This window comes from Indicator indicator, chromosome 7 (assembly GCF_027791375.1).
Source record: "Indicator indicator isolate 239-I01 chromosome 7, UM_Iind_1.1, whole genome shotgun sequence".
NCBI classification, from domain to species: domain Eukaryota; kingdom Metazoa; phylum Chordata; class Aves; order Piciformes; family Indicatoridae; genus Indicator; species Indicator indicator.
In genome coordinates this window covers 7,872,923-7,889,797 of record NC_072016.1, presented here as the reverse complement: position 1 = coordinate 7,889,797, position 16,875 = coordinate 7,872,923, and the positions used below count along the sequence as shown (strand labels likewise).

General features: G+C 42.9%; 1 protein-coding gene across 1 annotated transcript in view; it reads left to right on the top strand.

Moving 5' to 3' along the window:
- The window catches only part of RBM20 (RNA binding motif protein 20), a 109,595-nt gene extending 98,429 nt beyond the window's left edge, over positions 1–11,166 (top strand). The window contains exons 11-14 of the mRNA XM_054382416.1: positions 505–1,174; positions 4,624–4,743; positions 5,446–5,567; positions 11,027–11,166. Coding sequence (XP_054238391.1) covers positions 505–1,174; positions 4,624–4,743; positions 5,446–5,567; positions 11,027–11,137 — 1,023 coding nt within the window. The 3' untranslated portion in view covers positions 11,138–11,166. The remainder of the gene's footprint in view (positions 1–504; positions 1,175–4,623; positions 4,744–5,445; positions 5,568–11,026) is intronic.
- Positions 11,167–16,875: the final 5,709 nt, after the last annotated feature.

Sequence of the window (16,875 nt, the reverse complement as noted above, 5' to 3'; positions counted from 1 at the left end):
TCTTGCTAATAGAAGGAAATGACTGCTGAAAGTAGTCATGTTGTCTCAATCACTGTAGGAATTTAAAGGACCTAGTCCAGCAAAGTGAAGGCCACAGTGGCTAGTCTGGGGTTCAGTATATTCTCAGTGCTGCCTCTTTCTCACCACCGTGGGTTAAAGGCAGAGGAAGGGCAAAGTAGCATCAGCTGCATAATATAAAGTATAACAGGTTGTGCCACCTTCTACTGCTTACAGAAAAGTAAAAAGCAGGAGACTGGAGAGACTGCAGTTACAGAATCCCTACAAAGTGAGGTTTATGTGATAATTAGAAAGCAGCTGTTCATCCTTGTGCATAAGGTTTAAAATCACAACAGTGAGGCCTATCGTTCTTTGAAACTAAAATACAAGAGAAGTTAAGCATGGCCAGATCAAAGTTCTTGCAGGTTACTGATGTTCAAAACCCACTTTTTAACAGTGATACCCTCCAATCACCGATCTCTCAAATGTTTTACATTTTTGTGACAGGACCGAGACTGGGAGAGTGGAAGTGAGATAGAAGGTGAGACCTGGTATCCTACTAACATGGAGGAATTAGTGACAGTAGATGAAGTGGGAGAAGATGATTTAATTATGGAGCCTGATATAACTGAGCTTGAAGAAATAGTACCAGTTGATCAGAAAAATAAAACTGCATCAGAATTGTGTCCCTGTATGTCAGCCACATTAGAACTGGAAAATGATCACAGCCACTTAACCAGAACTGAAGACAAATTTTCCCATAAAGCTTTAGAAACAAGCTTTGGATCAGCAAAGGGCAGTGGAGCTTCTAGTGGCTGTCAGGATGATGATGAAGATGATGATAACGATGATGCTGTAACTGAAGCATCAAGCCTAAACCTGGACCCTCAGCAAAAGCCAGAGGAACTGCATGAAGACCAATCTGCTAAGGAGTCTGATCCCCAGCAGAAGGAAGGAAAAATTGATAAGAGCCCTGACACTTGTTTAGAGCCTGAAGATCACCATATACCTTCTGTTCATCTGAAAGAAGAGACTCTCCATCTCCCTGACACATTTATAGATGACTACAAACAGATGGGATCACAAGGAGCTGAGAGCAGAGAAGTTATGGAAATGCTTGATAAAAACACCAGTGAAGAAACAAGGCATGGAAGCCAAGAGTGTCCAGAGGCCAAGGGTAACTATCATTTTTTTCTTTTTAGCCCACGGAGCCTTGCATGTTTTCTTTGACAGTTGCCTGAAATTTATTGCTAACAAGAATAATGTTGCTAATAGTATCAAGACTTGTCCTTGGAGCAGCTCAGTAGAACTCCAGTGCCTTTCCCAAGCTAAACCATTAGAGGCTTTTAGCTGAATAGTGTAAAGGAAATATGATAAGCAGCTTGCAAGCTTTCTGAAAGGCATAAGCTGCTATAATTGTCACGTCAAGGTTCACATGAGTTTAGCTGAACTCTTTCAGTGCCTTGCTAAATTTATTTGGAATTGTCAATGAAATGAGTGACAGTCTCTGAAGGTCAACAGAGAAGTATCTGTAATGTCTGGCTGGCTCCTGCACAAGGTGGGTATTCTTACACGCAGTACTGAAGTGTTAGTAAGATGGAAATCATCCGTAGATTGTTACTTCTCAGTCTCTGTTCATGTAAACATACGCCTTATCATCTCCAGTTATCTACCACATGCTGCCTTTAATATAACTGATAGGACATGCTGTGAGATAATGCCAATAAATGTAATCATAGCTGCCTATTAATATTTTAGCTGTCAGGAAAAAAAGAGATCTTGAGTGTCTGAAACTGAGTTCAGTTCCTCGTCACACTTTCAAATGAAACTTGATCAAATGGGCTGTTTAACAAGGGGAAGTGGTAAAAAGCATAGAGCATGTTGGCCAGGAGCACTTTTTTTGTTGCTACTCCCCCAGTCCATGTGATGGTGAAAAGGTTGTGAACAGAAGATACTGGGAGATTTTTAAGGGTGCAATTTTCCACAAGACACTGCTGGAATATTTAATGTAAATATCTGATTTTGAACTAACTTCTTCCTCCAGGACAGATCTGAAACTCTCTCGATTTTCAGTCCTCACTTGTTTAGCCAGAAAACACTTTGCCATGCTTCACATATTTGCAGATTAACACTGCCATGCAAACTCCCTGGGACTGGGGATCATAGAATCATAGAATGGTCTGGGTTGGAAGGGACCCTCAAATGTCATCTAGTGCACCCTCCTTTGAAGTCAGCAGGAGCATCCTCAACTGGATCGGGTTGCCCAGAGCCCTGTTGAGCCTCACTTTGTATATCCCCAGGGACCACCTCCCTGGCCAACCTCTTCCAGTGTTCCACTATCCTCACGGTAAAGACCTTGTTCCTAACATCCAATCTAAATTTGTTCTTCTCTAGTTTGAAGCCATTGCCCCTCGTTCTACCACTACAGACCCTTGTAAATAGTCTCTCTCCATTCTTCTTGTAGGCCCCCTTCAGGTACTGGCAGGCTGCTATCAGGTCTCCCCAGAGCCTCCTCTTCTCCAGGCTGAACATCCCCAGTTCCCTCAGCCTGTCCCTGTAGCAGAGGTGCTCCAACCCCCTGATTATTTTCGTGGCCCTCCTCTGGACCCTCTCCATCAGGTCCATGTCCTTCCTATATTGACGGCTTCAGACCTGAACACAGTACTCCAGGTGAGGTCTCACCAGAGCAAAATGATAGAATTCACTCTCTGGATCTGCTGGCGTCACATCTTTTGCAGCCCAGGATGTGATTTGCCTTCTGGGCTACAAGCTCACACTGCCTACTCCTGTCCAGCTTCTCATCCATCAGCACCCCCAAGTCCTTTTCCACAGGGCTGCTTTCTATCACCTCCTCCCCCAGTCTGTATTGATAGTGAGGACTGTTCTGACCCAAGTGCAGAACCCTGCACTTGCTCTTGTTGAACTTCATGAGGTTCTCCTGCGCCCTTCTCTCCAGCTTGTCCAGGTCCCTCTAGATGATATCCTGTCCCTCTGGCATGTCCACAGCACCACTTAGCTTGATGTCATCTGCAGACTTGCTGATGGTGCCCTCAATCCCACTGTCTATATCACTGATAAAAATATTAAATAGTACAGGTCTCAGCACAGACCCCTGAGGGACACCACTTGTCACTGCTCTCCATCTGGACTTCAAACCATTGAGCACTACCCTCAGGATGCGACCTTTGAGCCAGTTCCTTATCCACTGAACAGGGATGGCAAGGTTGGCTCCCCTGGGCTGCCCACTTCACAGGCAGACAGATGATGAAAGAGTTGAGTATCCCGAGAGCATAGTTACTTTGGTGTTTCCAGTATCTCAGCTTCCAACATGCCAACAGGGAGCCTGGAAGCTCCTGGGGAGCTTGTGCTTCCCAGATTTCTGCCATGGACTTGATATTTGAGATCTGCAGGGCAAGGCTGTAGGCTCTTTGCAAATGCAGCTGCCAGCTCAGAAGCCCAGAAATCAACTAAGTGGGACTTAAGTTGCTAGAAGGGCCCTGGCTGTCTTTAGAACAAGCTGAAGCTTGCAAGTTTTCCAAGATCTCTGCTGCAGATTTGGAAACCTGGGATAGGCTTCAAGTTAACTTGAGAGCTGACCAGTCAGGATTTTATATTTACTTTCTTTTAAATCATGTAATAGACATATTTAAAACAATGAAGAAAAATTCATTCTCACAGCCAAAAATTACAGATCTTTGAACTACAGACTTGAAAGGCAGGAAGGGTTTGGTTTGGGCAAAAATATATTTGTTTTATGAGAAAATATATCCCTTATCTAGGTGAAATTTGCAATGCATTAGAAGTCTTGCTGGGGTAAGGGAACTGGTTCTTTGATGTAAGAACTGAAGAATAGGAATCAGACCAGTTTATCTTTAATTCTATTGCTCTGTGATAACAAATTTCTCTGTTTAAAAGCAATTCACGTGTTAGGGAGGGAGAGCATCTGTACTTTTGACTGGCTTTATCTGCCTCAGCAAATCAATCCACTACTTTCTACACCTTGATTCTCCTGCCTATGTCCATTAATGTCAGTCAGCATCAGGGACCATCCCATCCCTGCTGGCCAGGAACCAAAAGCCATCAAGCAGAAATTATCCCTTGGAGAGCTGAGGATGGAAGAAGTGTGGCTCCAGGGAGAAAATGACAATGGTGCTGTAGGGGTCCTACAAGAGGAAGGTTTTGTCTGCTGACATATTTCCTTAGGCAGTTTGGGGATTTGCTCTTACCAGGTCCTGCTGACTCTCCCTTTCTTACATGCCCTGTATTATCCCAGCTTCATCACTGGTCATACAGTACCATATGTGGTTACAGAGCTGCAGCTGGACCATGCTTGTGTCAGGGGCATGTGTAATGTTTCAGGTCTATTTGGAGATTAAAATATGAAAAGAAAAAAACATAATGAACATGAAATTAGAAATGGAAAAATGATCTGGTGGGAGAAATGGGGGTGACTGCACAGTGTGGTACAGCTGTTGGAGTTGCATTGAGCTGCTTTGAATGGAAAAGCGTTTTTTCCAGATTTTACTTCATTTATAGGTACACTCAGAAAGTGTTCCCAAGAAGCTTACAATCATCTCTTTAAACTAATAAGCTGTTTTCATTCAATGCATTTATTCATTTGTTAAGCAAATTCTAGGTACCTGGAAACGAGATCTCTGGAATACCCAGAGGCAGACTCTAAGAGGAGGCACTCTCCGCCAAGCTGGGAACAAGAGGATGTCTTCACCGAGCTCAGCATTCCCCTGGGTATGTTTGGCCACCCACTGCAATACCTAGAGCTTACAACAAGGTGTCACTTTAAGGCTACTTGCTACGTTTTTCAGAACAGATGTGAAGAGAGGGAAGGAAGGGGGCATGTAAAGGGGCAGCTGTTGAAATAAATAAATGGGCTTTTGATTATAAGATCATTGCTAATTTCATTCCACATGAATGGCAAAAGATAGCTGCTAATGTTGCTGATGAGGTGGAATAAATTCCAGTGGACCATATATGAAATACAGATGAAAAATACTTAGCAATGTCATGGAAGTATTGCTTAGCCTTTCAGGATAAGCAAAAGTGTTCATTTTACTGTGTAAACACTGGTCATGAGTAAAACACCTGAAAGAAGTACATCCTAAAAGAGCAATCTCTGTAAATTAAGGATGAATTTACTGCTAATAAGTACTATTGCTATTCTAGCCAGTGAAGTTACACAGTGAAGTTTCCAGTCAATATTATGCACACATTTAAAAATATGTATAATATCTATGAGAGAAGTAGGAAATGTATTTGCAATGCACAGGATTTTAAACTGCAGCTCAGTATGGCAAAATAAGGGAAAACAGAGGGAATTCAGTCCATCTATGTCATTTAACTAAACAGCATCTTCTTTCCTTGAAAACAAGTTCACTGTGGAGGGAAAGGGTTTCAACTGACATTTTAATATAATTCAGAATTTTTCAACAGGTGTGGAATTTGTGGTGCCTAGAACTGGGTTTTACTGCAAGCTCTGTGGACTCTTCTACACAAATGAAGAGACGGCGAAGACAAATCACTGCAGAAGTACTGTTCACTACAAAAATCTTCAGGTAAAAACACACTTGAACTAGATGACAACTAGCTCATGGGGTGGATTGTGCATAAGATAGATGATGGTACAAAAAATGTTTTTATTCTGTGGACAGAATTCAAATTAAGCAAAATTTAGATCAGAAAAGCTTTTTAGTAGTTACAAATGCTCACAGCCTCAAGCTACAACTGGGTAGGTTTAGACTGGACATTAGGAAAAAAATTTTCACTGAAAGAGTGGTCAGGCATTGGAATGTGCTGCCCAGGGAGGTGGTTGAGTCACCACCCTGGATGTGTTTAAGGGTCATTTGGATGTAGTGCTTGGAGATATGGTTTAGGAGTAAACTTTGTAAAGTAGGGTTATTGGTTGGACTTGGTGATCCTGAGGGTCTTTTCCAACCTGAATGTTTCTGATTCTGTGATTCATACTCCCAGATCTTAAAATTAGCTTCAGGGTCATAAATAAAATGGGGCCAGGTGATAATTTGATCTTCTCATCTACATTTGGTCCTTGTCTCAAGCACAGCATGCAACTCAGATCCTTAATTCACAGTTCTTGAGGGTCCCAGACATTTCTACCACTGGGAGTGAGCCCTCAGCAGCCTGTCTCATTGCAAAATTTCAGGCATGTTAAACATGCCACTTGTTTAATAAAACTGCCAGACTTATTTTTGCATTCAGTGAGTTTCTGCAGCGTGTTTCAACACGCAGCACTCCGTGACGCAGCGGCTCTCCGAGGCATTTCCTGTGACCTGCTGAAGTTGCCTCCCTGTGCTACAGAGCAGCACACTGGTTCAGCCACCCAGAGCTCCACTGCTGAATCATTTCTATAAGGACATGCAGAAACATGTAATTACTTATACATGCCACAAGCATATCAGCACTTGAAAACAGCACACAGAGACCACGGATGCTTGCAGCTCAGCCATAAAACCTGGCTTTTATCACTGTGCAGATGCACAGTTGAGATTGCAGTCATGAGAGCATGAGCATTAACTGCCCTGTGCTGAGGACTGCTCAGAGGAAGTAGCCCTGCCTCTCATCCCTCTAGTCCCTGCCTGTGTGCAGGCTGGTGTGCACACTGCAGGTGGCACTTGTTGGCATTTGCACACTCTTAGCAAAAGTCATGAACGAGCAAAACAAAGCTGCTCCTTCTTTCTCTGTCCCCTCTGCCAATAAATGCTGGAGCTCTGCTTCTCTTCCAGTGATAGCTATCTCTCCCTGGCTGGCTAATAGGCATTAGCTTTTCTAGTGACACTCAATGCCAAATAACTTCTTTGGGAGAATTTTCTTCTTGACTTTCCTGAAGTTTCATAGCTTTAATTACACAAAAGGCCCTAGCTTTCAAAGGCCATGCCTGCAGAGCTGTGGTGCTTGCTAATAATGGATCCTCCAAGTGTAAGCTTGAAAAACAGGTGTCCAGTTTGCATGCCTTTTTTTTTTTTTTTTTTTTTGCTTCATACACAAAGTTCCAGAGGGATTCACCAGAGGTGCCACCACTCAGTGTGGGTGGTGTATCTCATGGGAGTCTGTCCCAGAGAAACTCATGTTAAAGGAGACTTCATCTCCAGCCCCCACCCCTGACAACTGGTCACATGGGAGAAGAGGTTTTTTTTCCAGTTTCTAGGTTTTGTTACAATCATAGGAAAAGAAGGTCCAACTAAAACTGAGTGTGAAAAAAACCCTCTTTTTCTTCCTATAAAGGCATTTCCTTTGAGTACTGTGGTAGATATCTAACGCTGACTAGAGATAAAGGAATGAAGAACAAATAAGCTGTTAAAACTAAATCTATCAAATATGGTAATGAAAATAGACTGTTCTGTTGAGTTGTACCTCTTACAATACTAAATGGAGGAAGTAAATCTCATCCAAGTTTTGCCCACTCAGGTGGAAACTCAGCAAATGTCAAATCATTATTCTGTATTACTAGAACCATTTTAGTTGCAAGAATGGTTATTTATGCTCTCTGCAAGAAATGTCATTTTTCTCCTTGCATGATGTAGTGTAATGAGTGTATACACCAACATAAGAATATGGACTCCTAACTTGTCCTGTATGGGAAGCTATGGGACTGCTGCTGCAGACTGGCTTTCTGTGGTCTTGCCTACATAGAATCATAGATTGGTCTGGGTTGGAAGGGACCTTAGAAGGTCATCTATTCCAACCTCCTCTGCAGTCAGCAGGGGCATCCTCAACAAGATCAGGCTGCCCAGAGCCCTGTTGAGCCTCACTTTGAATATCCCCAAGGATGGGGGCCCAACCACCTCCCTGGCCAACCTGTTCCAGTGTTCCACCACCCTCATGGTAAAGAACCTGTTCCTGACATCGACATCCAATCTAAACCTGCTCTTCTGTAGTTTGAAGCCATTGCCTCTTGTACTATCACCACAGGTCTTTACAAACAGTCTCTCTCCATTCTTCTTGTAGCCCCCTTCAGGTACTGGAAGGCTGCTATCAGGTCTCCCCAGAGCCTCCTCTTTTCCAGGCTGAACAACCCCAGCTCTCTCAGCCTATCCTTTGTAGCAGAGGTGCTCCTACCCCCTGATCATTTTCATGGTCCTCCTCTGGACCCACTCCATCAGGTCCAAGTCAAATTGGACAAATACTGTTGTCTCAAGTACTTTCATGGCAATGAGTCTTTTACAGTTGATTTGCTACTTGTCTTTCATGTAATCTCCTTGGAGCCACATCCAAAATACATGTTCAGCACTTGTATTTAAATGCAAAACTGAACAGTTAGGCTACCAGTTTTCTTCCAAAAGTCTTGCCTAGATCATGCTGATTTTGTCCTGAAACAAAAGAATCAATTTCCTCTGAATATGGCACCCCTTGAAGAACCACAATCACTGAAAAATAATCAACCATTTCTTTGTCATCCTTGCAGACTTTTTGTAGTTTTTCTCTTCTCTCCAACTTCATAGATGATCTTCCCAGGTGGCATTTGTATTTACGGATCCACTGCACTTTCCATGTCCAAAAAATCCATCATTTGGCCATCCCTCCCACCACCACCACAAAAAGCTGTTAAATTCATCTGCTGTTAGCTACCTTGGCAACTCAGTGCAGAATTTTATCCTGTTCTCTACTGCCTTTATGTCTTGTATTTAAATGAAAAAAAAAAAATTCCCTTGACTGTCATTTTGCTATAAATTAATTAATGTCATCTATGAACTTCAAAACTGGTGTTTGTGGTACTCATGGTAGCTAAAGGTGGTAGATAAACCTCAGTCTTATTTTGGTTGGTAATCATTAAAACCCAAAAATGCATGCGTTATCTGATCAAATGACAAGCATTAGTGATTTATTACAGTTCATGGTGTACAGATCACTTCTCCCAGCCTTTGTGGAACTTATATCTCTGTATACTACTGTAACATTTACTCTGGCTTTCTGCCACATGGAGTTTTGTACCCGGGGATCAAGACTGGCAGTTGTGTAGTTTCTACAGCCAAGTCTCTGTATTCAGAGTAACGAGGCTGTAGTTGGCACTTTGTCACAGGTATGCACTTTCTGATGTACCTCTTACATCTAAAACCTCTATTTTATAGAATCATAGAATTGTCAGGGTTGGAAGGGACCTCAAGGATCATCTAGTTCCGACCCCCCTGCCACGGGCAGGGACACCTCACACTAGATCAGGTTGCTCAGAGCCACATCCAGCCTGGCCTTAAAAACTTCCAGGGATGAGGCTTCTACCACCGCCCTGGGCAACCTGTTCCAGTGTCTCACCATCCTTGTTGTGAAGAACTTCTTCATAACATCCAATCTGAATCTACCCACTTCTAGTTTTGCTCCATTCCCCCTGGTCCTATCACTACCTGACACCCTGAAAAATCCCTCACCAGCTTTCTTGTAGGCCCCCTTCAGATACTGGAAGGCCACAATAAGATCTCCTCAGAGCCTTCTCTTCTCCAGACTGAATAGCCCCAGCTCTCTAAGTCTGTCTCCATAAGAGGGGAGCTCCAGCCCTCTGCTCATCCTTGTGGCCCTTCTCTGGACATGTTCCAGCACATCCAGATCCTTCTTGTAATAGGGGCCCCAGAACTGGATGCAGTACTCCAGGTGGGATCTCACCAGAGTGGAGTAGAGGGAGAGAATCACCTCCCTCGACCTGCTGGCCACACTTCTCTTAATGCAGCCCAGGATACTATTGGCTTTCTGGGCTGCAATTCTACACTAATGGCTCATATTGAGCTTCTCATCCACCAGTACCCCCAAGTCCTTTTCTGTGTATGTGAGACAACCTGGCAGTCCCAACACAGCCCTTAGGCTTGGGGGTTTTACATGCACTCCTCATTTCACTTCTTCCTCATGGATGCCAGAGTAAACTGTACTCTGGGAGAATCCTTCCAGTAGACAAAATTTTGCAGTGATGTGAGATGGTCTTTTCATTACAAATCAGAGCAAATAATGATCTAGAAAAGAGAGTTTTATGGTCCTCATAATGTGTGGGTCAGTCATTCTTGCATGTAATAATGCATAAGTCATTAATAAGAGCATCTTTACATTGTTATGTTGGAATTTCCCATGTGTCTTTCCACACTAGCTGCTGCCAAAAAAGCTTCTTTCCATCCAGTTCTAGGTCAGTTGACCTTGAATAAATACTTTGCACACCATTTTCAGACATACACCAGTTTGTTGTCCATTTTGTGTGCAGCTCTGCCAAATAAGAGCGCTGCCAAAAGGCTGAAAGCCTTACTAGCCATGTCTGTATTTTTAAATCACTGAAAGGCTTTATCTTGGAGAAACATAATAAATGTAAATACTCTAGGCAGACTGCTAAGTTCTGTTAATCATTACTGAGTTTGATTAGTCCCTTAATGTTCAAATTTTCTTACGCAATGAATGTTCTTATGGAAAAGGTAGATTTCTGAACAGGACATGCTGAAAATGTACTCTATATGCTTTAAATTGTGACTCAGAAACCACAACTATTTTCTGACAGAGCAGCCTTATACTAGCATAAATCAGTTGATGCAGCAGAGTTAGCTCCTGTCCTATAGTGTATGGGAGTAGGGAGTTTGCAAAGAGAAAAGGTGAGGCCTGATGGGGAGCTTAGATTGGATGTCAGGAGGAAGTTCTTTACTATGGAACACTTGGGTGGATTGCCCAGGGAGGTGGTTGAGGCCTCTTCCCTGGACATGTTCAGGGTAGGACTCGACAACGACCTGGGCAGCCTGGTCTAGTTGGGGATGTCCCTGCTGACTGCGGGGAGGTCAGACTAGTTGACCCTTGGAGTTCCTTTCTGGCCTGGAACATTCTATGATTCTGGTTCTGTCACCAGTTCCTGATGTAGCACAGAACTCCTGAGAGTCTCCATGTATTCCTGTAGTTCACCTGACACAGCTATTATTCATGGCTTCTATTTCTTCCCTTTCAAGACGCTGGGAGATTGTGAGAGCTATGAAAAGGCCTAAAGAAGCCCACGTTGAATATCTTCAGTTTTATTAATGACACTTTGTTTTTGATGTGATTGCAGAAGTATCTATCCCAGCTTGCAGAAGAGAGCCTGAAAATGAAGGAAGAAGGCAGCCATCTGCCTCAGGATGACACTGGCATTGTTCCTCACTTTGCAAAGAAAAAGTTATGACATGGATGAACTGGAAGAGCTATCATGAGTGAATGCTGATACTTTATTTTTTTTTTTTTTATTTCTACAATATAGTTGTCAATTTGCACTGTACAGAGGAGGGGAAATAAAGAGCATGTTTCATGCATCTATGCCCGGAGTGCCATTAAAAACCAAAATGCCTAAAACTGTTTCCCACGGTGAAGCAATGCTGGCATATCTGTAAGAAGTGGAGCAATTCTTTCTCATACTCTGCGTGCTGGGAGTGGTTTCCTAGATTAAATCAGAATTCTCAGGGATTCTTAAAGTTTTAATTATGATGTGACACATCAGGTCAGGCAGAGTGTTTAGAAGCACTCGGCATCCTTCAATGGACACTGGAAGGAAAAGAGATGTGACTATAAATAGGCTTCAGTGTTGCTTAAAACACCTTCAGCCATTTCACTCATTGCTTCAGCGGGAAGTAGCATTTGCATAGGACACGTAGAGCCATTGTGCTAAAACTAGTCTGTAGATGGCATAACATAAACCCCATCGGCATCCACCTCCATGTGTCTTAGAGCTTGGTGAGATGACAGAATGTTTGTGTTGTGAAGCACTGACTGTACACTGACTGTGCTGTACGAACGCAGAGGGAGCCACAGGCTGTCCCAGGGACCTTATCGGCTGAACCCAGCGCAGCGAGAGCAGTTGGAATATACATGCTGACAGCCCGCCTGCTCTGGGTTCCAGCTCTTTCCATGGTGTGAGCAGGATGTTCTCCAGGTACCGTTTTGTTTGAAACTCTTCTTTTTGATAATTCTAAAGGGTGCCAACTTTGAGTCTTACAGACTTGAAACTCTCACGAGAGGCTTTTTAAAGTGCCAAATGTTCGGACCATGTCTCTTTTAGACGTTTTCTTCAAGATCCTTGCTTTTGGGGTCTTCTTTTGTTTTCTTTCAAGCTTGCTTTCTCTCAGCTTAGTAGTGTTGAATTTTCCTGGTTTTCATGGAAAGATGCCAGACTTTTAATATTGTTTTTGTATTTTGTTTCCCTGAATTTTTTAAGGCGAATACAACAACCGATGGCTCACAGAGTGCTGCACTGAGAACACAGGATGCACCAGCAGCTCTGGCATTATTATGAGCTATTGTTTTTGCACAGTTGTTGCTTAGTATTTTGCTAAGTCCCTTTGAAATGCACTGTACAAGTTTCTGGTTCATTTCAATAGGGCTTTGTGTAGTAAAGTGAACACGTATGCAAACCACTGCCAGGATTGATCCCGGAGTTATGCTTTTATAAAACACCCCACACGATCTAGGCAGATGGGGATTTGCAGATGTATTGCCTTTCTTTGCCTGACTCTAATATTCATCACAGTATGTTCTGCAAAAATTGCTGGTGCTGGATGTCCTGTTTAGATGTTGTGCAGGGAAGATAGTTTCCCAGAAGGTTCTAGCCATCCCTAAGAATGACATGGATGTCAGAAGAAGATATTGCAGTGGCTAAACTGCCAAAACTGCTTCCACCAAAGTATTTGTTCCATGATGTCTTATGCCAGCAGCCATGCTCATTCTCTGAAGTAGCCTGTAGCCACGCAGTGTGTCTCAGAGGTGCCTGGTGTTGTTGCCTGGAGCCCTCTGCCATTTCACGGCCTGTGCTTTCCACTCTTTTCTTTTTCAGATTTCATATTTGGAATTCCTGCTTCTTGCAAGTTGAGGGATTCTTTGCATCCCAAATTCAGACGTGGCCAATCCAAAAGACAAGGGGAAATGAAAAACATTACAGGCTAAATCCTCCTTTGTCCAGACTTGAACTATGTTAAGGCTTGGGTCCATCTGTCATATAAACCAGCTTTTGTTTGTTTGTTTGTTTTTCCTTATAGTAAAACCAAAACCAAAACCCATAATACTGCAAACCAGGTATTTTTCCTTCCAGGGTTGGGTTTTTTTCTTTGACTGTTTGTTTTTCACGTTGCAGTGAAACTTGAGCACAGGGCTGTTAAGGCAAAAGCTTGTATTGCAAGCTGTAAGATTACGAAAATAGCAATAAAGATTGTGCAATTGTCTTCTAAAGCACAGCTCTCAAGCTGGTCATGTATCATCTGAATATGAAGTTCCCTTCATGCCCTTCAGCACAATCTGAGCACAAGGGAAGGAAATCACTACAAATGCAAGTATCAGATCTTTGAAGCTAACCTTGCTATCAAACTGGGGCTCTCACCGGCCTAATGGGAGCTTGTTAGACCATGTGGTTAAGCTTAATTGGATGTGAGACATAGCTGACTGTATATCAAAGTCATATGCCTCCAGCCACTTTATCCCCAGGTAACCTCAAATGAGAAAAGTATCACTGTTATTATTCTTTATTTGTATTGCAGTAGAAAATACAGGTCCACTGCCTTTATTATAGGCACAGCACAAATCCACAACAAAGACTTTCCCAGGCCAAAGAGTTTAAAATCAGGCTTTCTGAAAACAGACAACAGGTGGATACAGGCAAGCAGGGAAAGCAGCAGGTAACCATGAGATTTTGACTGGCAGCAGTAAAATAATTAAAATGAGTGTTTACCCAGAGGCTTACTTTTGGATTTACAGGAGATGATTCAAACTACTTTTCCCCCTCCTCTGGTTCTGAACCAGGTTCACTCACACTATTCACAGCTTGCATATTTAACCTCTTCTTTTTTTTTTTTTTCTTCCTGGGCAGTTGCATTAGACATGCAAAATCCCTCCTTGAGAAGAGTGGGCCTTGATGTCCTTTAGGCTCTGATAGCTTTAGTTTTGGTCTCCATCCAGGACTCCAAAAGCTGGAGTCTTGACCAAGGCTCACCAGGAACTGTCCTGGCTCCAGATAACTTGTTTGTGCATGGGTGCAGGCCCTTGCTTGCTGCTGAGGAAGGAGGAGGCTCCAGATGGCATCTCTGCCATATGTAGTTTCCTCTTCTGGAGGCACATGACTCAGAGGAGTGGTGCAGGTACAGTGCCCAACCCTGCAAATGTGCTCAGACCCAGACGCATTTGTAGACATGGTTTGGACACCTTGTACCTTTGGGCTCTGTCCAGACACAAAAGCAATCTGCAAAATCCTGGGTACAGCCAAACAGGCAATTCACCTTCTGAGAAGGTCCTTTCTCCCCCTAAAAGTGAACATTTTGAAACACTTAAAAGCAATCCCAAGTCTAAACTAGCTCCTAATGATCCCTGTGATCAGTTTTCACCCTGATGCACTTTGAGAACTTGGAGATAATCTCCTTCCCTCTCTAACAGGCCATCATGCAATGCTGACAGGCACTCAACTCCTCAACTTCTCTCCACTACCTATCATGCTGAGGAAGATGGCCATTGTAGGCAGACACTTACCTTTCTCAGCTCATGTAAAAATGCCTTGTTTCTTTTGCTTTATTGTATTTTAAATCTTGACTACTTTTTTTTTTTTGTTAGCATAATTCATCATCACTATAATCCATGCTGTTTATTAATATGAGTTATGTATTTATATATACATATATATATATATATATAGCACAAAGCAGGCTCAGGTCTAGCCAAACAAATATTAATATTTAAAAAGAGGCTTCCTTAATATATACAAAACATTTCAACACATTTCAACCAAAGATTGCACTTTTTAAATAGGGACTATGTTTTGGGGTTTTTGGTTTGTTTTTTTTTCCATCTTTGTGAAATCTGTATTGATCTCCAATAGTCTTTAATGTCAATCTGCAAGTTACTTTCTTTGAAGTAAAAAATAAAATAATTAAATATTTGCCCCATCAAAGTTTCACATTGGCTTTAACACTAAATTAGTGTTGGGCTGGTTATATTCAGGGTTTTTCTATTCTCTAAGGATTAAGGCTGTGATTTGTTGAATTATACTTGAACTGGACCAGATGTACTATTTATTGAGCTTATATAATCTTGTTAATTTAAGTTTTGGCTTGTAAACAGTTGGAATTTGTTAGTACTTGTTTCATTATGTAGGAACTGTCACCAGTATTAACTGATCTATGTAACTGATTGCAAAGTGTTTCAATTTGTGTTTCTTAAAAAGAAAGATTTTAATAAAGAGAATCATAAAGCACATATATTCGTGGGCAGTTGTCCCAACACCAACATGCTTCTCGCTTCCCAAGGGATCTGTTAAAAAAACAAAATTAGTAAAAGATAGTTTGGGAGGTAACAAGGAAGCAAGAGGCCAAAACGTTTACTCTTAAATATCATTCCTAGAAGTTGTGATACTTACCAGGTAGCTCTTGCTGTACAGATTGCCAGTGACTGCTGTCATCTGGTGCTGAAGTTGAAGGGAACACACCTGAGGGGATCACTCTGGAATTATGATCAATGGTTATCAGACACTTCTTTCCCCCTAGGCATGTCCTCACTTCCCTTTTTCACTTTATTGCTGAACGAACTGGGCAAGCTGTCTGTCCTCACTGGCTTTTCTCTGTCTCCATCCAGGTTGTCTTCTCATCCTTCTGAAAGTCCCATATAAAATCACCCCCAGCCAAGCACCTTTTCCACCTCATCTCAGTCTAAGTTCCGTTGTTTGCCCGTTTCCATTGCTCTCCTTCTGTCTTTGCTGATTTTTTTTTTTCCCCTTTTCAGCAGACTGTCCTCCCCAGTGCCCTCCCAGCTCCACAGGGACCTTTCCCACTCTCTGGCCTTCTCCCTGGTTCACCTCCATTGCCACCAATTGGAGCACCTGGGAGGATATACTCAGCCTCAGTCAGGGTGAAGTATAGATGTGCTTGCAATAAATATTTAAGGAATGCAATGAGGAGAAAAGCTCAGGGGAAACTTCACTTTCAGCTTTGATGAATTCACTCAGTGGAAAACACTAGGAAGAAAACAGAACTAAGGCAATGTCCAGTTTGTATGCAAAGTAGGGCATGGGACACCATCAAAGCTGTGTCTCCCATCACCTGGTGGGAGAGGGAAATGGGTCTGTCTGCCTCGCTGAGTGGCCAGGGAAATGAGTCACGGGCAAAAAGACCAGCACTCAGGTTTTCTGATTCCTCAATTCATTCAATCAGTGATCTTGCATTTTTTAAGTAACTGTTTTGCAGCTGAGGCACACAGGTAATGTATTTTAAGCACAAACGGTTTCACTTCTTCTCTCCTGGAAGTACTGAAACCTTCATATGTGTGATTTTGATACCATCTCATCAGTGCTATGAGTATGTCTCACTCCAGAAATCAGGCAAATCAATTTTGTGAGTGTTAACTTGGTATATCTGTAACAAAAAAGTCCAAGTCATGGTCTTGAAAATGGAACTTGGGTATGAAGGACTTCCTAAGTGAATTCTACCTCACACCCAAATACTAAATTGGCCTTTTGACAGAAGGCTGTGACCCAGCTGTCCTGCCTGACCTGCAGAGCAGACCAAGCCAAGGCTTTTCAGAAAATGGGAGCCCTCTCTGGAAAGCTGAGGGAGGTCAGGGGCGTGCAGGGATCCAGGGGCAGTGCTGCCTGCTCTGCGTCAGGCCGCTGTGGGGCTCAGCCTGGGGACACGCTGTCCCCGTGCGTGCAGGGCTGGGCTGAGCGGCAGTCATGTGAAGCAGCCTCCCTCCGTCTGCTTCTCGGCGCTGATGCAGCCAGGGACTCTGCCGTGTTTGTGCAGGTGGCAGCAAAGACAGCCTGAGAGAACAGGTTTGCCTTTGCTAACTTGTCTACATCTGACTCCACCAGCCTCTGCTTATCTATGTCAATAAATTAAGTGTTCCTCATGTGCTTGGCTTGCCTGATGCAATACTGCAACACGAAGTCATGGGAGTATA